This window comes from Paroedura picta, chromosome 3, assembly GCF_049243985.1.
Source record: "Paroedura picta isolate Pp20150507F chromosome 3, Ppicta_v3.0, whole genome shotgun sequence".
NCBI lineage: Eukaryota > Metazoa > Chordata > Lepidosauria > Squamata > Gekkonidae > Paroedura > Paroedura picta.
In genome coordinates this window covers 148,151,960-148,175,196 of record NC_135371.1, presented here as the reverse complement: position 1 = coordinate 148,175,196, position 23,237 = coordinate 148,151,960, and the positions used below count along the sequence as shown (strand labels likewise).

The following is a 23,237-nucleotide window of genomic DNA, read 5'->3' as shown; positions in this document are numbered from 1 at the left end:
TAATATTTGGTTTACACACAAATTAGTATTTCAGCCTTTTCTTTTCTTTGGTCTCAAGTACTCTGTACCCTACTTGGTTTCCCACCAAGGACTCTCCCCTGTCTTCTTTTTTTTGGGGGGGTGCTTAATCTCAGTTCAGTCACAAAATTTGCCAGATAGCCTCTGTTTGGTCTCTATCCTGTTTTGTAAGGATAAAATGGAGGGGAGGAACTCAGGCACTCCTCAGAGGACGAGTGGGATAAGAATGACATAATCTTATTTTGTCACTGTTCTCTGATTGGATTGCCCTTTTATTTATCCCTTTGTGCAAGAGTTGACAAACAGGAGAACCCACGAGGACTTGCAGGGAGGGCTTCTTATTTGCCCCTCCCCAACTATTTCCTCTTTCCATTCCCTGAAAAAAATGGTTTTAATAGCCCCCTTTTCATTGCCCAAAGGAGTCTGAAAGCAGCTTACAATCATGGGACAGAGAAAGCTCTGTCTAGCCCAAGGTCACCCCAGCAGTTCCATGTGGAGGTGTGGGGAATCAAACCCGGTTCTCCAGACTAGAGACCACAGCTCTTAATCAGTACACCGAACTGGCTAACTATACCGCTCTTAATCGCTACAAAGTCTCTCCCCCTTTCTTCCCTCCTTCCCATCTACATCAACCTAGTTTCCTTTGTCTGCTCCCCTTCTTCAGCTTTCCCTCATTCCCTCTCCCTGGCAGACAATACCTGGGAAACTATGGACCAGTTGCACAGTGCTGGTCACCAGACTGTATTCCCTCTCTCACACTATTTCCTCTTTCTCTTCACTTGGCAATCCCCATATCCTCACCTTTCTCAGTTTACTTCTCTCTTTCCCATCTAACCAACCTACCTTTAGCTGCCTCCCCATCTTCAATGATATTTATTATTTGTGTTCCACTTTTATGCCCCACCATTCTCTACAATAAGGACCCAAAACATCTTACATCATTCTCCTCTCCTCCATTTTATCCTCACAACAATCCTCTATAGGCACTGCTTCTATTTGAAGGGTGGTTTTTAAATTTCCCTGAAAACCTGGGGCTTTTTCTCAGATCTGTAGAAAGATCTGACTGTTAATGGCTCCAGTCTCAATATTTAAATATTCCCAAATCTGACCAAATTGAAGAAGAAAAAGAAGAGTTGGCTCTTATATGCTGCTTTTCTCTACCCGAAGGAGTCTCAGAGGCTAACAGTTTCCTTCCCTTTCCTCTCCCCACAACAGACACCCTGTGAAGTAGGTGAGGTTGAGAGAGCCCTGATATTACTGTTCCGTCAGGCAGCTTTATCAGTGCTGTACCGAGCCGAAGGTCACCCAGCTGGCTGCATGTGGGGTTGTGCAGAATCGAACCTGGCTCACCAGATTAGAAGTCCGCACTCCTAACCACTACACCAAACTGAGGATTACATATATTAATAATGATAATGCCATCTCTGTCTTTACACCTATCCTGCAGAGATTTAACTAATCTGATGAGAGCACCTGACGAGCTGGGTCGCCACCAGAGGTTCCTTGTTTAATGGCTCACTGAAGTGTATAGAAAAGACAGTAACCTTACTAATAATTTTGAACAGCTGTTTTTTGTCCTCTACAAAAATAAAAGGAAATAGACAATTAAAAGGTCCAGCAAAAAAAAATGTTTTCAATGGAATGGAATTATTCCTTTTAGTTCAGTACTTCATTTGTTAGAAATCTTTATGATTAAAGGGACAAATTAAATATGTTAAATATTTTGTACCGTGTACAGTAGGTTTCTGGTTAAGAATATGAGAAAAACACAGAAGCATCTTCCAAAAGGAACATGAGTGTTGTATATTTTTTTCATAACAATCCCTGATGTGCACCAACTCTGACTACCTTATTAGGCTCTTGATGTTCACAAGGCCTAATGAAAGCTGGGGAGCAAAGCCTCCCACCCACTCCAATGCTACTAAGCCACTGATCTGTGATTGCCCCTCTCTGCAAAAGGCGATCCATCTTCTTTATAGGGACTATCTGCAGCTGGCCCCATCTGTGACATCAAAAATACAATTATTGCAGCTAGAGTTCCCCTTTCCCTTTCTAAATTTCACCACGGCTTTTACATTTGTCTGCTAAATTACACACCCTTCCCCCCCAACATGCATACACATGGGACCTGATGGGCTATCCTGCCTCTCGTAGTATAATCACGGCTTTGGAATTAGCAAGTGTAATTTGGCACCACCAGCTTTTTGCCCACCCCAGGATAAAGAGAAATTGAAATTGATCATTTGCCTTTGTTGGTTAGGCAGCTGGAATTTAATCAGAAAAACATATGAAATTCCATTTGCTTTTTAAAAATGGGGGGGGGGAGGGAAGGGAATGCCAAGACGTCGGGGAAAGTGAACACAAAATACCACATGTTTAACTGCGTGGTCACTGTGGCAAGACAAATCCATATATTCTGTTTGCTACATAGAAATGTGGCAATGTTCCAGGTATTTCTCAGAATGCAGTTTTACAGATCTCAGCCTCAATTTCACTTTGTAACCTTTAGCGCAACCTGAAGAAAGCAGGTGAAAGCCCTAAACCATTTCTACACAGGAAGACGTGTGTGCCCCAATTGTGGTTTTATTTATGTTGAATATTGCCATGTTTGGTATCTGTCCATAACCCAGCAGTCCCAGTTTTTGCCTGTCAGAGATGTCTTTAAAATGGTTAGTTTACTTCATTTATTCCCCACTTTGCACTGGAAAACTGCAAGCCAATGTTCAAAGTAGGGGGGGAAATACATCACTGTAAAAGAGGATTCAGAAAACCCAGCGAAAGGGGGCACAAATTCCAGATCAATGGGGAAGCAAAATTTTGTATGGAAAGCTTTGCACTGTTCAGTTCTTTAAGAACACCAGTGAGGTTCTGCTGTTGTGTGGAAATGTTCCCAAAGTGGCTCACAACATTGCTCCATTTTAACCTTCACTACAACTCTGTAAGTTGTATTAGGCTGCATGACTGGTCCAAGGAAACTCAGCAAACTTCCATGGCAAAGCAGGGATTTGTACCTGAGTCTTCCAAATCCTTGTCTGATACTCTAGCCACATCACCATCCTGGCTTTTGTGCACACATGTGCATAAGTTCCCTCTCCCATCTCTGGAAGTTCGGTTTCAGACAAGGAAAGGGGGTGTTTCTTTGCATTACGGTAGATGCCTTTATTTGCAGAAGCCTGCAAAAACTTGTATGATGACCTCTCATCATCATTCAGTGAGCCTGATCTACTCATGCAGCACACAAAGGAGACAGAACAGTTGCTTCTATCAAAACCCATGTTGCTGGTAAGGCATGCAAAAAAAGAAAAAAGCCCCAACCCCTCCTTGCAAGTAAAATAAAACTAGCACAACAGGCCTACTACAGCCTATTTCCTAAAATACCAGTTTCCTATTTGCAGAGTACCATGTTTTTTATGTAGGGGAGCTTTTAAAGATATAATTCTCCCACTTTTCACCCCATGCTGCTTTACCAGATGTAAACCATACCACATATCCTAGTACTGTTGTCAAGTCTGGCTTGGCAAATTCCTGACGTTTTGAGGACAGTACTTGCGGGGGGACAAAGGCGGAGAAGGGAGCTCATTGTGGATGTGACATCATAGAGTTCCATAGAAACTGTTCTCGATGGTGACACTCTAGATTTTCCCAAAATCTGTATTTTAAAGACCACAGAGATTGGGAGGATTCCTAAACTATGACCCCAGAGTGACATCATATCCGTCATTCTTCCATCCAAAAGTGATATCAGTCCTCCATGGCACTCCATGAATTTCCCCAATCTTTATGGTAAATGGCAACTAACATAGAGATTGGGGAAATGCCTACAGCTTCACCTTGGCCATCCTTGAGATACTTGATCTGTCAGCTGCATTTGACGTGGTTGACCATGAGTAGTTGACCAACTGCCTTGCCAGGGCTGGGATTTGGGGGACTCTTCAGTGGCTGCGCTCCTTTCTCTAGGACCGGATACAAAGGATGGCTGTGGGGGAAGATCTATCGGCCACCTATTGACTCCCTTGCGGGTTCCCACAGAGGGCAGTTCTTTCCCACATGCTATTTGACATCTTTCTACGACCTCTAGCTCAACTGGTCCAGAGTTATGGGCTGAGTTGTCACCAATATGTGGATGACACAAAGCTCTATCTTTTCATGGATGGCCACTCGGACTCCCCGCAGATACATTTGCCAGTTGTTTGGAAACTGTTGCTGAATAGTTAGAACAGAGTTGCCTGAAACTCAACTCATCCAAGATGGAGATCTTGTAGCTGAATATGAAAGGGATGTGTCAGAAAGCATGCATGACCACCTAGGCCAGGGTGCCGCTTAATATCTCGCCCTCGGCAAGGAATTTGGGAGTGATCTTAGATGCCTCTTTCTATGGAGTCCCAGGTCACAGGAGTAGCCCACACAGCATTTTTCCATCTTTGCCAAGCAAGGCTAATAGCGCCTTACCTACCCCCAGGTTGTTTGACCACAGTGATCCATGCGATTATTACCTTCCAGCTGGATTTCTGTAACTATGCTGGCCTGCCCTTGTCCTTGACCCATAATCTTCAGCTGGTCCAGAACGCAGCTGCTAGGGCACTAACTGGGACACCTTGAAGGGCCCACATCCAGCCTGTGCTGAGGCAGCGGCACTGGTTAACAGTCTTGGACAGGATCAAGTTCAAGGTTTTGGTTTTAACCTTTAAGGCCATTTGCGGCTTGGGCCCTACCTATTTGAGGGACCACTTGCCTCCTTATGCCCCCGAAGGGTTCTTTGCTCGGCTGGTGCTAACCTGCTGGAGTTCCCTGGCCCTAAGGCAGTTTGCCTGGCCTCAGCCCAGGCCGAAGCCTTCTTGGTCCTGGCCTCTACTTGGTGGAATGAGCTCCCAGCTGAGCACCCTGTTGGAGCTTTCACAGTTCCTCAGAGCCTGTAAGATGGAGCTCTTCCCCAGGTCTTTGGTTGAGGCCAGGGCTAAGATCATTCGGGCTCCTCCGTGGGAGACCAGATCTTCACGTTATCATCTGCAATTCCTGGGATTTTATTATTGTATTCTGTACACCATTGTGAGTCTTTTGAGAGGTGGCAATATAGAAATCTAATAACAAATAAACATTTAAACTGAATTCGGCGTACCAGATAATCACAGGACTCAACGTGTTTTAACTCTTCTTCCCCTGAATTTTGCAGTTCCAAACAGAGAGCAAAAGCAGGAGGTTTCATGCCCCTACCAGGCTACCATACCTGGCAGGTTGGCTACATTCAGCTGGGGGAGGGATTATGCAAAATGTCAAGAGTCTATAGGTTGAAAAAGGCTGGGGACTCCTGATTTAAGGAATTATTGGGGAATTTTTACTGGAGTTTACATTAGACAGAATTGCTGCAGCAACTAGTATCAGCTAATTTCAGCAATGGAACAGGTTGCTAAACAGCTGATACCTTCGCATTGGACAGGAAAGAAAATCATCCGCAGCCCACTCAGCTGGCAATATCCTGCAATCTGATAAGACTGGAGAGTGGTTCAGAACGTTAAAGGAGGGCAAAATATATAAGCAGAAGATGCTTCCATTTCCTTCTCCTTCTTCAGACTGCCGATAGGTAGCTTCTGCTCTCTTTTGGCGAAAGTGACTCTATCATTCCCTCACAGAAGATACCTATCTTTATTTTGTTTTCCAGGACTAAAACCAGCCCAGGTAGGAGGTTCCAACTGGGACAATGTCCTGGGGGAGGGGGTTAAATCCTTTCAACCCCTTCTCTGTGGCCCTGATCCAAATCACAGTCCAGAGCAGCTAATGTTGCCTCAGTCATCATTTCTGCAAGGCCAGATTTTTCCACAGTCCTCCTTCACCCAAACAGAAGATCAAACACAAAGCTAAAGCACAACCAAACCCAGTTCTCAGACTTCCTCGGTCTCCATACAGCAAATATCCCCAATATCACAGGAAATACATAAATATGATTTGATTTTCCCTTGGGAGAGTGAATGGGGCGAGTTTTCTATTAAAAACATTTATAACCTTTAAGGTCCATGACAAGGAGAGGCAGGAGCAAAAAGTCGGTACATATAAATTGCAATTTCCAAAGAGGATGGGATAATGTCAAACAGAAACTGTGGGTTTCAGTGGGGGGGATTTTTCTGCATTTATGTTTTATGTGGGATTATCTTAGAAAATCGTAACTGAAGGCTGGCGGGAGTAATAGGTTGGTGATAGTGGTGACAGAATTTTGTATGAGAGGGAGCAAGAAAGCAGATGCTGCTTTATTCAACGAGGGATGAGAAGAAATTATGTGTTGGCATTTATTAACCCTGTAAACACTTCTAGGGTGCTTATTAGTGAGCTTTACGACTTTTAATACATTAAGGCACTATTGATCCTCTCAGATAATATCTAGGCAGCGATTGCATAACGCAAGCAAGGAACTTGGCATAGTGAGGGATGGCATATAAATTTAATTAATTAATTAATTCAGAATCATAAGAATCATCTTTCATTTTTCAAAAAAGCAAGTTCTTGGGTTAGATCCAAATAACTTTTCAGCTGGTCAAAATATGAGGAGGGGGGTTCCCTTTGATCATGAGAACTGCATGGACAAAAGCCATGTGGGTCAGGGGCTATAGTGAAGGAGGTATTAGGTGAGATTACATATAAAAGCAGGCTGGATCTTTGTCACCCTGGGTAGCCCAGGAGAGACAGCTCTCATGAGATCTCAGAAGGGAGGCAAGGTTGGTCCTGGATAGTATTGTATGGAAAACTGCCAAGGAAGTCCAGGGTTGTGACATAAAGTCAGGTAATGGCATCCGGAAACTTCTTGCCTTGAAAACCCAACTAGGTTTCCATAAGTCAGCTGTCACTTGATGGCACTTTGCCATAAGAAACAGCTGGCTGGATCCAGCCTGTTCCGGCCAGAAAGGTAGTTCTGATAAGGGGTTTTTCGAAGCCTGTGAGCTATTAGAAAACCTACTGGAACCAGCAACACCCACTGGGCCCCTGAACCTCCCTCCCAGGATTTCATATACCTGAACTGAATCATGGACCTGTTTGATTGTTATCCTGCCTAAACTGTTATCTTCTGTTATTGTTACCATTGTTGTATTCTATTTGGCACAAAAACCGAGTTCAATGTATTGTCCTTTACGTTCCATGTGAACCTCAGGGGAGGGCAGTATACAAATGTAATTAATCAGTCAATCAATTAATTAATCAATGCCAGGCCTACATCTTCCATACTCGCTAGCTCCTTGCCGCACTACAGGAGGAGCAGTAGAATAAAATATGCCAAATACACATAACTCTATACATTTCTTAGTTTGCACAAGTTATGCATGTCAGAAAATTCATTTTATCTTGGTGCAAGGTTTTGAATACTTGTGATAATTAATTACATCGTCTGAAATAAAACAAATAAATTAAATAAAATAAGCAGCAACCAACAATACATTCCTCCAGAATGCCCAGCAACCAGCAGTTTCCACCAACTGTAGATGCCCCTGCTCTAGAACTGTTTCTTGCCTACTTTTGGGTTTTAGCACAGTTCTATATTATTCACATTACTGAACGATACAATCCCTATAATTCCCTCTTCTTAATCAATGGCCAGCATATTGTGCTTAATGGGATTACAACATAATTATTCAGAACTGAGCCCTGCTGTTCAATGCTGTTTATCCCCAAGTGCAAGATTGCAACTTTGATGTCTTTAAGTTTTCAGATGTAGACGCTCTCATGCTTTTATCCTAAGTGAGTCAGTTTTTGTTGATTTCAATTTGAGCAGGGCTTCTAAGTGAAAACTGCTCCACACGATTCTCAGGAAAATGTACTTCCCACGTATAGGACCAGTTCAAATCTGCCACATGTAGGACCATTTTCATGATTTATGGTCCCTTAAAATTTAAATTCTTGTGGTTGGCAAACTAATATCTTTCCAAAGGGCTGCAAGCTGAGCTTTTAAGAGATTTGTCACAGCTCTGATGCTATCTAAAAAGCGCATCGGCATTGAGAAATGAGTGAAATGGTAAATAGACCTCTCCAATGCAGCATTATTGGTGGACAGAGTGAGTCCGAGATCTATCGAGCACCACGGAAATAGCTCACATCTGTATTTAAGATTATGGTGAAATGTATCTTGGAGTGAAATTGCTAGTCATGATTTATAAAAGGGAAGGGGGAGAGAGCTAAGTCGGCATGACGCTACCTTGCAGGATGGGACAAAGGGGATTATTGTCCCTGCCTCCCCAAATCCTCCAGCAAGGCAGCTTCTCAGCTATGAGGCCCCATTGTTGCTGGAAGGTGATCGTCGGAGTGTGACAGATGTTTGGACTCCATTGTTTCTTCCTTCTCCCCACTGGCTGGGCTCTCTCTGACATGCTCTTAGTCTCAGGAAAACTTTCTAACAACCACCCAGCTCTGCAGGGAGGACAAGAGCATTCCCTTGGTTTCTTCACAGCCAAACTCAATAATCTGGAATCTTTTACCCAAAAAATTCAAAAAGGGTTTGTGAGGCAGGGATACAAAAGAAAAGTTAGATCCACATTCTACAAGTTCAGAGACCTTGGGGACATGGCAAGAGAGTAACTGTTTCATGGGACAGTCACAGTTTTAACTTGCTTTCAAAGAGCAGAAAGGGATAAAAACATCCCCTGATACTTATTTGAATAACATCAAAAGGGCTACTATGGTGACAGGTGACATGTGGGTGGAGAGAAGGCTGGTATATTGTGCTTGCAAGAATCCCTGGGGTAGGCAGTGTTCATGCTACATCCCTGGGTAGGATCTCTGTCACTAAAGGTCTAGCCACCCACAGTCAAGGATTGAACACAGGGGTTTTTTTTAATGGCAATACCACAACAATATGAATCAAAGCTGTCAAAAGTTGCCATGGGACCACCATGGAAAAAGTTTTGCTGGCCCACCTTACTTTCAGAAGAGGAGAGAAACTTGATAAGAACAAGCATGTCTTACCACTAACTCTCAGCTGCACTGGATCAAATGGTTTTAAATTGATTAATGAACTGATTAATTGATGTGACATAGTACTTGTCCACAGCTCTCTCCAGCAATCTTCTCCGGTACTTGTCCACAGCTCTCTCTCCCTTCTTTCCTTCTAGCAGGCTACAGTTATGAGCTTCTGTCCAGATATAGGAATCCAGATTACCCAGATTCTGAGTCTCAAGTCAATTGATGGACAGATGAAAACTGTCAATGATGCTTCGTCTTTCTCAAATATACACAGGGGAAAAACAGGAAATATAGAACAGGGAGCAAAGGGAACACAAAGTCCCGTGTACTCAACTACAAAACTGGCAGGTCATCAAATTAATATTACTAAAAGAAAAGGGAAAAAAGAAATACAGGCAAAGGAGGATTTAACAACATAATCATCCAGAGTTTATCACCCAGCTGAATCTAACCCAGTCCTTCTCAACTTTTTTACTGTTGAGAAAACCCTGAAATAATCTTCAGGCTTCCAGACCTCCCAGAAGTGGTGTGATGGTGCAGAATATGGTTGGAAAGCACAGCTGTGTACATTCTCACCCAGGGCCCCTCCCCTTCCCACCCCTCCAGGCCCATCATTGGCCATTTGAGGGGGGAGGGCAGGTTGATGTGACCATATATGGTCATAAAAAGGTAAAGGTAAAGGTATCCCCTGTGCAAGCACCGAGTCATGTCTGACCCTTGGGGTGACGCGCTCCAGCGTTTTCATGGCAGACTCAATACGGGTTGGTTTGCCAGTGCCTTCCCCAGTCGTTACCATTTACTCCCCAGCAAGCTGGGTACTCATTTTACTGAACTCGGAAGGATGGAAGGCTGAGTCAACCTCGAGCCAGCTGCTGGGATTGAACTCCCAGCCTCATGGTCAGAGATTCGGACAGCATGTCGCTGCCTTACCACTCTGCACCACAAGAGGCTCATATATGGTCATATCACCTGTTAAATGTTTAACAAAATGTTAAAAATATATACAAAATTAATTAATTCCCACCCACTTGGGAAACCCTTCCAGGGCCATCAAGAAACCCCAGGGTTTCATGAACCCCTGGTTGAGAAAGCCTGGTCTATCCCATTCCCTTACGTTCACACAACTATACAACATACACCAAATGCCTTTCTATTACAGTAGGGGAAAATGTTCCAAAATGTGCATCCTTACAGTATGTGTTAACATGCAGAAATGTTGATTTAAAAACGAAACAAAAGCAGCTGAATTTGAATGAAAGGCTGGGAGGGGGGAAATCAGCATTTCTAAGCATTTAGGTTTCAGAAGTAGATTGAAACAAGGTTGTTGCTGTTGTTTTGTACAACATAGCCAGATGAGCGATTGGGATGTGAGTGTCCTGCATAGTGCAGGGGGTTGGACTAGATGGCCCAAGAGGTCCCTTCCAACTCTATTATTCTATGATTCTACCTCAGCTTGGGCATAAGAGTGGGTAATCTCTTCTGGAGAAGTATGAATGACTCTGCTAACACAGATCTAGACCATGTCCGAACGGCAGATCATTCAAGTGCTTGAGCACTAACTCGGACCATACAACCTTCTACTAAGAGTACATTATTTGTTTGTTTGTTTGTTTGTTTGTATAAATATATTAGACTTCTGGATGGGGGAGAATTGGGTTGGGGCACAGAAACCCTAAGTCAGTGGCCTTCAACCATCCCAGAATGGGACTCACAGAGTTGCAAGCATGTGACAGGAAGTCATGTGACATCATAGTCAAGTAATGACTTCTTCAAAAGTATATGGGAAAATCCTAGATAAGGGATTATCTGCTATGACTTGCAGTGTTGTAGTTATTTGCCATCTTGCGTTTATTTTGTGTCTGTTTTATACATATTTATTTGATTGTGTATATAAATATATGAATGCATATATGTGATGCATGTCTTTACATAATTGTGTGGGTATAATCAAGGATATAGTTTTGCATATACACATTCATACATGTTCTGGCCACATTTATGTGTATATGGACATATGTCAGTGTTTTTGAACATGTTTGTCTCTACAGCTGCCGTATCTTCAAACGGCTTATTTACTTAAATATATTTCTTTTGTTCTTCCCCATATCCCCAGCGCACCTAGCAACCGACAGTTGCAGCTTAAAAACAAATCACGAACTAGCCGACCCATAAAAACATCACTTGCATAGGGATACCAGCATCTGGGTAAGACCGAAGGATCCTCCAGAATTACAGCTCCTCTCCTGCTCCTCTGGAAAAAATGGATTCTTTGTACAGTGGATTCTATAACATTGTACCCCATTGAGGTCCCTGTCCACCCCAGCCTCCATCCCCATGTCTCCAGGAGTTTCCCAACCCGGATCTGACAACCTTATGGCCATCCCTCACCAGTGGCCAGGGGGCATCTTGCAACCCTACCCACTTACCCTCCTCAGAGTATACAAGACTTAGCTCTCAGTAGTACAAGACTTAGCTCTCAGTAGTACTCAACAATGTCCAAGTAAATATCAACAAAGGGTCCAGTGGAACCACCCGGCCTCTGCATCTGCGATTTGTTCACAGAACTGCCAAAGGTACGAAAAAACCACAATCCAAATGGCTGAGGGATCACTGAACCTTCCTTATGAGAAAGGGCAAATACATTTGGCTTTCTAATTCAGAAAATGGACCACTAGATATGGTAGAAGTTCATGAAATTTTAAATGGTGTGGGGAAAGTGGATATCTTCTCCCTCTGTCCTATTACTAGAACTCAAAGGCACCCAATGAAACTGATAAGAACCTGATTCAAGGCAGCGAAAATAAAAGTGGTTCTTTACACACTGCACATCAACTGCTGGAATTCACTGCTGCAAGATGTGACGGTGGCATGGACTGGACTGGTTTAAAACGATATTTTCTCACTATATCAATAGTCATCAGCTATGCTAGCTAAGTGGAACCCATGTTCCAAGGTAAGATTTATTCAGATAGTTCCACCAGACTTTTCTCACAGTGGCTTACAACATGTCCTCTCCTTCATTGTTTTTATCCTCACAACAGTCCTGTGAGTTAGGCTAGGCTGATAGTGACTGGCCCAAGGTTACCCAGCAAGCTTCCACAGCAAGAGTGTGGACTTGAACCTGGGTCATTTACTTCCAGTGTGTGGGGCGGGGGGGGATCAAGAGTTGCTGCCGTTACATAATTCGGGGGGGGGGGTGTCCCAGAAATACCTCATTGGCCACTTTTGAAAGCAAAAAGCTGAACTAGATTGGCCTGATCCTTTTTTATGTTTGCCATCTGTGGATGATGGCAAACATGGATATAAAACATTCCCAGGTTTGATTAGCCGGCGAGAATCAGCCGCATAACCTTTAATCCCCCTCTGCCCTTGGACTGCCTCCCTCCATCGTGTCCCTTGAGCCCACCCACCCACTCCCATGATCTCTGACTAGAAAACGCCCCTTCAACTGCATCCCCTTATTCTCCGGAGTTCTCCCCATCTGAAGCTACAAATCAGCCACGGCAACACCTGGCGGGGAAGGGCAGGCTCAGCTAGGAGACCTCCGATGGGTGGGACATCCTGACACAGCATCTCGCCGCTTTCTTGAAGAAAACGAGGGAATATTGATGGGGGCCAAGGCCTGGGCCTTGCTCCCAGCCTCCCGCCAGCCGTTCTAGGGTGCTAGGATGGACAATGTGGGCTCAGAGATCAGCCTCGCAATCTTTCAGAACCCACCCCCACCCCTCCAGAAATTTATGTCCACGACATTGTCCGCTACAAAGAGGCTACTGTATGGGCCGGAGAGCTCATTAAAAAGGCAATACCAGGCTAGCGCTGGGCTCCCCTCCCCCTCATAAATCTGTTAGTCACGCTAAATGCCTGCAGCCCTTGGGTTGCTCTCTTGGCTTCTTCGTGCCTTCCCTCCGCCCAAAGTAGCTCGGCAATGGGGCTTTGATTCATAGCAGAGGAAGGCCAGAATCAGGCACTTTTGTTATATTATTCATGAGCAGCACAGATCCCACAAGAGAGAGAGTGTGTGTGTGTGTGTGTTGGTGCATGCTTGTAGATGCTGGAGAAGAGCAAATTCCAGGCACTTGGCGGGCTTCCTGCCTGACTTTTTAGGAAAACATATTGGGATTGCCATGCTTCTGGATTGGTGTTCCATTGGTTCACAACGATAACAGATTGGGGGTGGGGGTGGGGGTGGCACAAGTCCTCCAAAAGGACAACAGTCGGCTCTACAATTTGGATGATCTGTTCTAGGGAGCTGATGTTTTGGTAGTACCAATCACAAATAGTTGTACTGCTGGCACCTTGACTCGATGACAGCCAGGACCATGCACAACAATGGGGCTATCCAGTCAGGCACTTCCCCTGCTCTCCGTTCAGAAATTTTAATTGTTGTTGTTAGTTGCGAAGTCGTGTCCGACCCATCGCGACCCCACGGACAATGATCCTCCAGGCCTTCCTGTCCTCTTCCATTCCCCGGAGTCCATTTAAGTTCGCACCGACTACTTCAGTGACTCCATCCAGCCACCTCATTCTCTGTCATCCCCTTCTTCTTTTGCCCTCAATCGCTCCCAACATTAGGCTCTTCTCCAGGGAGTCCTTCCTTCTCATGAGGTGGCCAAAATATTTGAGTTTCATCTTCAGGATCTGGCCTTCTAAGGAGCAGGCAGGGCTGATCTCCTCTAGGACTGACCGGTTCGTTCGCCTTGCAGTCCAAGGGACTCGCAGGAGTCTTCTCCAGCACCAGAGTTCAAAAGCCTCAATTCTTTGACGTTCGGCCTTCCTTATGGTCCAACTTTCGCAGCCATACATTGCAACTGGGAATACCATAGCCTTGACTAGACGCACTTTTGTTGGCAGTATGATGTCTAGATTTGCCATAGCTTTCCTCCCCAGGAGCAAGCGTCTTTTAATTTCTTTGCTGCAGTCCCCATCTGCAGTGATCTTGGAGCCTAGGAAAATAAAATCTGTCACTACCTTCATTTCTTCCCCATCTTCCCCATCTATTTGCTGGGAGAGATTTTAATAATAATGGAGAAATGCAGGGAAGACACTGGAAAAGCAGGTATCTTTTTTCATAGCCATAAACTGTAGGTTCTGTTGAACTGCCCTCCCTTCTACTAATCCTACACCTACCCCCTTTCCTGTTGCAATGAGCAGGCAGTGCAAGGGGTGGCAGTAAATCAGGCTTTCTTGATGGCCCTGGAAGGGTTTCCCGAATGGTTGGGAGTAAATTAATTTTTAATATGTTTTTTTTAATATGTTAAACATTTACTGGGTGGTATGACCATATATGGTCATGTCATAGAATCATAGAATCATAGAGCCTCAGTCATCTAGTCCAACCCCCTGCACTATGCAGGATACTCACAACCCTATCGCTCATCCACTGGAACCTGCCACCCCCTTGGACCTTCACAGAATCAACCTCTCCGTCAGATGGATATCCAGCCTCTGTTTAAAAATTTCCAAAGATGGAGAACCCACCACCTCCCGAAGAAGCCTGTTCCACTGAGAAATCGCTCTAACTGTCAGGAACTTCTTCCGGATGTTTAGATGGAATTTCTTTTGAATTAATTTAATCCCATTGGTTCTGGTCTGTCCCTCTGGGGCAAGAGAGAACAACTCTGCTCCATCCTCTATATCAGTGGTCCCCAACCTTTTTATCACCGGGGACCGATCAACGCTTGACAATTTTACTGAGGCCCGGAGGGGGGGGGGTAGTCTTTTGCCAAGGGCCGCCACCTGAGCCCCTGCTCTGCTTGCTTTCCCACCGGCACCCCTGACTTCCCGCCGCCCGCTGGGGGGGGCGCTGCCAGCAGCAACTGCGCAGTGCAATGCCAAGGGGGAGCCCCAGCCATGGCGGCCGCTGGAGCGCACCAAAGATGAGCCAGCGGCAGAGTGGCAGGGCAGCCCCCGAGGCAGCAGCCGGGAAGGTGGACGAGAAGGACCCACCGCCCAGTAATGACTGATCCATGGATCAGTACTGGTCCCCGTACTGGGGGTTGGGGACCACTGCTCTATATGGCAGCCTATTAAATACCTGAAGATGGTTATCAAATCCCCCCTCAGTCGTCTCCTCTCCAGGCTAAACTGACCAAGCTCCCCCAACCTTTCCTCATATGTCTTGGTCTCCAAACCCCTCACCATCTTTGTTGCCCTCCTCTGGACACATTCCAGCTTTTCTACATCCCTCTTCAACTTGTCGCCTCCCCCCCCCCCAAAATGGCCAATGATGGGCGTGGAAGGGGTGGGAAGGGGAAGGCCTCAGGTGGGTGTGTATACAGCTGTGCTTCCTAACCGTATTCTGCATGGTCATGCCCCTTCTAGGGTTTCTCAAAGCCTGAAGAATGTTTCAGGGGTTTCTCACTACTAAAAAAGCTGAGAAAGGCTGCAGTACATGATCACATTGTGGTGCCTGTGGGCCACGGAGACTGGGTGGGTGATAGAGCTCCATTCGCCCCTCCCCTTAAAACCTCAGGCCAGGGAGCAGTTCCTAACCCAGCCGGTAGATATAGGTCTATAACTGATCCAAACCGGAAAGGAATGAGCATAGTTGGTGCTCCCAACCAAATACTCTCTTCCATATACTTCATTGTGCAGCTTTTCAAGGGTGAGTCACTTCTGCACTTGGTAAGAAAGGAGTGTTGCAGCCCTCAGGGGAACCGGAGCCACTGCCTGTTAAAAGGGTAGGACTGGAACAGGGATCGGGGGTGGGGGGTGGGGCCATATCTGAGGGAGGAGGCTTTCTTTTAAAAGGAGAAACCCATAAAGGTAGCAAAGTAAGCAAAGAACAAAAAGCCAGCAACTGGTGGGGAGAAAAACAAAATTAACAGCAAAATTGCTGTTGCAACAAAAATTGTAAAATGATGCCAAGAGCAACAGAAACGTGGAACAAACGTATTTATTTATTGTATTTATGCTGACTCTGTTAGACCGTTTATGCACTGGGCACTTTACTGCCCCAGTTCTCGTGCAGGAGCACAAATAGAGGGCAGATGAGATGCACTGGGCCAAATGCTCCCCTGTGTGAGTGCAGGATGAGGTGGGGCCACCGGCCATGACTAAAACTCCAGCCTGTAACCCAGCATGAAACCTCCAGTGCATAAACGGTCTTATAAAGGTAGAATCAAGTGGGCAGCCCTGTTGGTCTGAAGCAGCACAAAAATGTTAAGTTAAATAGCACCTTTAAGACCAACACAAATGTATTCAAATGTTCATGCCTTGAATAAATTTTTGTTGCTTTAAAAGGTACTATTGGACTCAATTTTTGTTGGACTTGAGTCTGTGTAATTCTCACTGTAGCTGATGGCTGCTGTTCTAGGTCTTAGTACTGGGGCTTTCAGAGCAGTTTCCTCAAAAGCTATATACGCTCCTGGATATTGCAGGGGAAGGTAGTGTCACCACGGATCAATCACAGACGTTGCAGAGGGAAAATTTAAAGCACTAAAAGTCAGAAAGGAAATCAAATAAAATGTGGATGACTTTTAAAAATTCAGGGTCACCAGGGATAAAAAGCCCAGTGCAGATTCAGCACAGGTCATGAGAGACCCAGGTACAAATCCCCACTTTGCTATAAAGAGCACAGGATGATAAGGCTGCCAGCTCTGGGTTGGGACATTCTGGGAGTTATGGGGTGGAGCCTGGGGAGGGTGGAGTTTGGGAGGATGAGACTTCAGTGGGGTATAATGCCTAGAGTCTTTAAAGCCTCATGGGAAGGGCAGCATAGAAATTCAAGAAAATAAATGAAGTTGCCATTTTCTCCATGGGATATCTGTCTTCTGGAGATCAGTGGCAATTCTGGGGTATCTCCAGGTTCCACCTGGAGCCTGCAATCCTGCTGGATGGTCATGAGCCATTTGCATCTTCTCAGCTCACTATCTCATGGCAGCTTTGTTTCAAACAAAGGGAAGCAGGGAGAGCTATCCGTGATGTACTGAGCTCTTTAGAGGAAAGGTGGGATAAAATCGTATTAAATAAATAATTGTCAATTGGGCTACATTTTCATTACACAAAGCCACTGTTGGTTTCCACTTAAATCCCACTGCGATAATTTAGCATTTTTGTCGAACTGCTTTTATTAAGCATTTTGGTGTTGATTTATGCTGATTATGATTTACGTTTCTTAAGCCTTCATTTATGTCGGTTTTATTATTATTATATGCCATTAGAAAGCCGTCTTGAGCTCTCCTGTGGTGCCAAAAGACAGGGTAAATATTTAAATCAATCAATATGTGGTTACAAAAGGTTAATAATCATGCCAAAGAGGGGGGGAAATTCCCTGCCAGCCTTTCCCCTCTTGAGCTGTTTTGGGCGAATAGCCAGAATTAATCCTGCTTGGGGTGGGATTCGTTATACATCCAGAGATGAGGCATGGGAGCGATGGTATTCATACAGCAGCTGCAAGAAGGTGAATGTAGGACTGCCATCCAGCCTGCTGCACTTTGTCCATAACCTAGCCCTGACCTGGTACTCAGAAGGATGAGGTTAGAGGAGACACCTCCAGGGACCTAAATCAATCCCCCAACTTCCCTTCCTGCCTGAATTATAGTGCCCTTTTTTGTGATGGTGATGACCAAGTAGTAAAGGGTGGCTGACCTTGAATAAGACCACCAGACTCGATTGCTGTTTCCACCACACCCTGATCAGAAGGTGAAAGATCAGGCCTTTAATTCCTGAAGAAGCTTGGCTATGATTTAGTGCATGCGTCCCATGCTCTATCCAAAGAATGGCTTCATCTTGCAAGTGCATCGCCAGCAGGTGTTTGGGGACCTGGGAGGCTCTAAGGTCCTGCCTGACTCCCATCTTGGCACGCCGTGGGGCCCGTTAGCACGCACAGTGCACGCAGGTCCAAAGAAATGGCAAACAAAGACTTTGGTGACAACACACAAAGTAGGTAAGATTCTGTGGTATCAATTTGCAGGCTTTCAAACAGCACTGAATTCTCCAACTGCAATGGAAGTTTGCAAACCTCTTCACTGCCAGTTGGCAGTCCTTGGGGCAGCGATACCTCCTGAAGCAACTGGTGGCCCTTCCGCACTTTAACCAATATTTGTTGCGGTTGAAATAACATGATCACAATATCACTGGTAAGGAACAGAAGCCATGAGGCTCCATTTCACTGTGGTTCTCTCTTGTGTGTTCATAAAAGGCAAAGAACCACGACCAATCTACCTCTTGAGAAGGTCTTTCAGGATGTATAGTCCTCGCCCGCCCACCCACTCGCCCCACCCCAGTCAGCAACGACATACCATCCAAGGACACCATCTATGTACTCCAAACATCAACTGATGCAAAGTGGGTGCCTGCAGTAGGAGGGGGAAATTGTCAGCAGTCACCACCACCCTCTTCTTTGAAACAGAAATGCCATCCCATTGGAGGAAAGGCATCAGGGATGACCCTGAATTCCTCATCCTGGCTGTTTCTCCCCTATAAGTCCCCATTTCAATTTTGCTCCTTTCTTGCGCAAGCCAACCCATGTGCTGCTTTATTTCTGCTTTATCCACACAGTGCATACACTGTGGGTACAGACTGCGTATAATAAAAGTACCTGTGTACACCATGCAGATGATCCCACAAAAGGATTCTACACCGCAGAGAACCAGTTTGTAAACAAACTGTACAAAGAAATGAAATGGGAATATTTGCTCAGCCATAGCCCAAGGAAGACAGAGTGAAAGGTCCTGTAAGCTTTGAGCAGGAGCTGTGAGCTCATGTGATGAGGTCTCGTTGACCTCATAGGAGCCCAGAGTGGAGAGCACAGGGGCAGGGAACAAAGGGCCAGAGAGCCAGGCAGCATGACTAGGCCAGTAGCCGGAGTGCTAAATGCAGGAGATTAGAGCTAATCTTGATCCAGGGCTGCAGTCCCAACTTTTCCACCATGTTGGTGCTAATGGAGGTCACTCTTTTTTTACTGGCCACACATACTTCCTATATAAATATGGCAGTTATTAGTCCAGAAGCCACCACGTTAGACTGTATCTCTGAGCTCCTGAACCCAGAGGAATGTCATGAGCTCTACATTCGGATTGCCATTCCCCAGAAAGATGCCAAAGAATCGCTGGAGAAGGATCTGTTCCCTTCAAGCCAATGGCAAGAAATCTCTAGCATGGCCCAGTGCAAAGAATCCCTACACCATTGGCTGGAGATGGAAAGAGGTGCTGTCGATTGGGATCGGCTGGCCCGAGCTCTCCGGCAAATCGGCCGTCCTGATGTCTCCAGGGAGTTAAAGAAGAGCCTCAACAAGAACAGGAGCTTGGAACCCAAGTGGAACGTGGAAGACAACCACACAGTAGAAACAGTAAAGACCGCACTGCTCGTTCAAAACAAGGCACCCCAACGGAGGAGGCGCCACAGCCCCATCCAGAATCATCGAAAGGTACTTCCGAAGGAGATGAGCTGGGATATGAGAAATTTCTTCAAGCAATTGTTTCCAGCACCTTGGTACAAACTGGGCATACAGGAATGCATAGGGCCAGCCACCCGTATAATTCTTGCGAGTTCCCTCACAGGACTGGTTCTCTGGCTGGTTGCTGTGTATTATGTCATTTGCTGGAACTTGGGACAATGCCTCTTTGCCAACGGAGTGCACTACAACACTGCACCCGCTCGGCAGAACATGAATTTCACCATGATTTGGAATAACCAGCACAGTGAAGATTCTTTGGATGAAGGGGAGGAAGATCCAGGCACATCAGAAGACGAGCAGGGAACTGAGGATGAGTTTTGATTCAAGGAAGGTGAAACGTGCAGTAAAGTGGAATTCATTAAATAAATTCACTCATGAATCTTCGGGCTGACCTCAGTCTGCTTACATTTACTCCCAGCCTGATAGATTACGAGCTCAACACCACAATCCAATGATCTGTTGTGCCATGACATCAGCGCGGTAACGTAAGTAGGCTGTGACAATATGGCATCTGCCCGGAGGACGGGGAACCCAACCTGGACAGGAAACCCAAAACAAACAGGTCAGACAGATGCCCAACTGTGCATAGGTATGTTAACTAAATTCGAGACAGTTTACCCAGAGGGGACACAGAACCAGTGAACTTCCCTTAGCATAGAAGTAACTCATTACTGGACTGCAGTAGAGAAAAGGATCAGATAGAGGAAAATCCTCCCAGGTGCGCTTCTAAGGGGCCTCGCTCACTCCCATGCGGGGAGCCCATGACACTGGTGCTGGGGGAATGCTTCCATTAGCCCCAAGGGCCCATTCCCCCTGCCACTGATTCCCCCTGACATTCCCCCTGCCACTGATTTGCAGAGCCCATTCCCCCTGCCACTGATTTGCATTGTACCCCTAAATCAGAAGATGTGGCTCCAGAAGAAAGAGGTACCGACTAGCATGAAGCCCTTGCAAGCTTACCATGAGAATGGTGTTAGGAACAAACAGCTGCTTGAGGAGGTTTGTGGTCAACCAACTCCACCTTGTGGCTTCGCCGGACTCTTGCCAATGTCAGAAGAGCAAGAATCGTGGGCGGGGAGGGGACTCTTGATCAGCCACTAGAAGACCAGATGCGAGGAAGTCAATGTATGTTTTATCTTTCTGCTTAAGTAGTGGTCTTGTTTCCTACAGGACTTAACCATATCTAAGCAGCTTACAGATGCAATGCACAACCCTATAAATCGGCACTATGATGGTTTTGTTTCTTATATCACGTGTGATTTAATAGTTAAGGAGTACACATTCAAAGCACTTTCTTGTGCCTTTCTTATCCTTTAGGAGGAACTGAATATTGGGAAGGGGAGCCTCACTTTTGACTCTCTAGCACATAACCCTCAGAGTGTCAGACTAGACTCTGGGAGAGGCAGGTGTGAATCATTTATCTGCCATGGAACTGCCTGAGTGACAATAAGGTTGTTGTGGGTGATGACGAGCCTGGAGAAAAAGGTACAGTCCCTTTACTGGAGACTTGCAGTCTGGGAAGGGGCAGCGGAAGCTTTTTGGGGCATGGAGATAAATAAAATCCTCTGGTAACGAACATCTCATTAAGTTTCTTTTGAAGGGCATTTTTTTTTCTCCAGGCATGTTCTACTCCCCAGAGTTGTTGTGAGGATAAAATAAAGGAGGTGACCACGAGGAATGCCGCCCTGACCTCCTTGGAGGAAGGGCAGGGCAAAAATATGTGAAGTACATTGTTGGACACTGTGTGACATCCGTAGGTGTGAAGTACAGAGCAGCCCATTGGCCACTATGAGAAACCTGCTCTCTAAAACCACTGCACTTTCATTCTGCTTCACGTTCTAAAGGACGCTTACCTGCTCAGGATGAACGGGCTGAAAGGCTAAATCAATATATCAGGCAGCAACTGTGTACAAACCTATGTGGGCTTAATCCACAGTGACACTGCAGTCCCTTTGTTAGCGCTGCAATTACTAGTAAAAGACTAGCTAAGGGTGCCGGCTGCTCCTGAGTCCTTGATATTGTGTGATTGCCTACAGTGGGTTGGACTAATTTTTCCACTCGTGCAAGACACCTGTCAGTGGAACAGAACCTTCTTGCCTCCCCCCTCCCACTGCGTCCCACTGATCTCCCAGAAATGCTGCTCCTGGCGAACAGGGGACCCTCCAGAACAGCAGGAGAGGCAAATCACAGGGTCTGTAGCAGGAAGGGGGCATTCATGGAAATTTCCTTCCCATTGAAAGTGGATTGAAAGTGCATTATTTAGTGGCTGTGTGCAAGTGCCCCAAATGCCTGCCTCCAACCCACTAGTAGCTACAATCCCTAGGATACTTCTTTTGATATGCATTCCTTTACAAAATCCCCCAGGGTTCCTTTTTTCTTGGGTACAGTTCTCTGCCATCCTCTCATTATCACTGCAGACAGAGATTCCACACAGAGCAATTCCCCGCGTCTCCCACGGCTGCTCCCCATCCCCACCCTCAGCAGCCTTTCAGTCCTGAAAAAGTAGCAGCAGCCATATCGCTATAGTGCTTCAATGCGATGAACACCTATCTACAACCAATGATTTTGAACTGGCAAAAGGCCCACCCACTAGAAGAGGGGAAATGGTGGGCAGGAGGAGAGATGGCGCCAGATAGGCCAGATGGGGAGGGAGGATATGCATCTTCCACTCCATACTTTACCCAAGCCAACTTTTGGTGGGCTCTTTCAGGAAAGGCTGTACCAAAGCAAGACAAGGTTGGGGAATCCACAGCAGAGCTGGGAAAAGCAATGCAATGTGGTACCAAAACTGCAGTTGAAAGCAACCTCCATATCCTCTCCAGGCATCATCTCCTTCTCAGCCATTCGCCAGCCTACCTTTTATTTGTCTCCCACCTTCAGCTATATTACCCTTTATTCACTTCATTTATACCCCACTTTTCTCCACAGTGGGGACCAAAGAAGATGACTTTGTTCTCTTCTTTTTAGCCACACAACAACCCTGTGAGTTAGATCAGGCTGAAAGCATGTGCCTGGTCCAAAAGCACCCAGTAAGCTTCCACAACAAGGTAGGGATCTGAACCTGGGTCTCGCAGACCCTGCCCTGAAGTGCTTTCCTGTTAAGCCACACTGGCTTTTCAGGGCTGGCTGCTATTGAACAGTAGCAAGCAGCCAGCTCTACTTGAGTCAGGCAAGAGAGGTGGCATCAAGTTCCCCTAAGGGTGCTACCATGCCTAGTGCTGAAAAACTCCTGGTGAGAAATGGAGATCCCCCAGAATTACAGCTGAACTCCAGACCTCGGACTCTAAATGGTTGCTTGGGAGAGTGAACTCTATTTCCAGGCACGAACAAACGCCTGCGTCAGTGTTCCTAAAGAATCAAACAGTGCAAAACTTTCTGCACCAATTTTTTGCTTGCGCAGGAGTAGGTCTGAATCTCATGCATCTTTACCCCCCCCCCAGTTTCCAAATCCTCCTTTGCAGCAATGTTTTTCCCCCTTTAGATCTTAACTGGCAGTTTTCCAGGAAGAAACTCCTGAATTCAAATTTGGCTTCCCACCTTGCTGCCATTTTGTGTCGTCAGCATCACGTATTCATCTCCTCTACTGCCTTCCCGCCCACCCCCAGTTGTCCCCTGAGCAAACATAATCTTGATTGCATTACTATGCCATTTTTTCATGCATTATAATACAGCAATGTTATAATGTTGGGGCAAAGCAGGCAGTGAGATTTCACATAGCCTTCTCCATGCAATTACCCCTTTCATGAAGTTCCTTTTCTTTCCTTTGTTCTTTTTTTTGGGGGGGAGGGGGGAGGGGGGAGGGGGGAGGGGGGGAGGTTTGGATGTCATGTGCTTCTATCACTTTCAGTGTGTTTTGTTTTTTTAAATCATGTTTATGATGTCA

General features: G+C 45.8%; 1 protein-coding gene across 1 annotated transcript; it reads left to right on the top strand.

The window, feature by feature from the left end:
- Positions 1 to 18,691: 18,691 nt before the first annotated feature.
- LOC143831345 (uncharacterized) lies at positions 18,692 to 19,737 on the top strand. The gene has a single exon (XM_077324357.1). It carries the CDS (start codon positions 18,827 to 18,829, stop codon positions 19,673 to 19,675), a length of 849 nt encoding a protein of 282 aa, XP_077180472.1. The 5' UTR covers positions 18,692 to 18,826; the 3' UTR covers positions 19,676 to 19,737.
- The last annotated feature ends 3,500 nt before the right edge of the window (positions 19,738 to 23,237 follow it).

What these genes read in the sequence shown, in the direction of transcription:
- LOC143831345 (XM_077324357.1), top strand. Translation starts at nt 18,827, where the DNA reads ATGTTGGTGCTAATGGAGGTCACTCTTTTTTTACTGGCCACACATACT.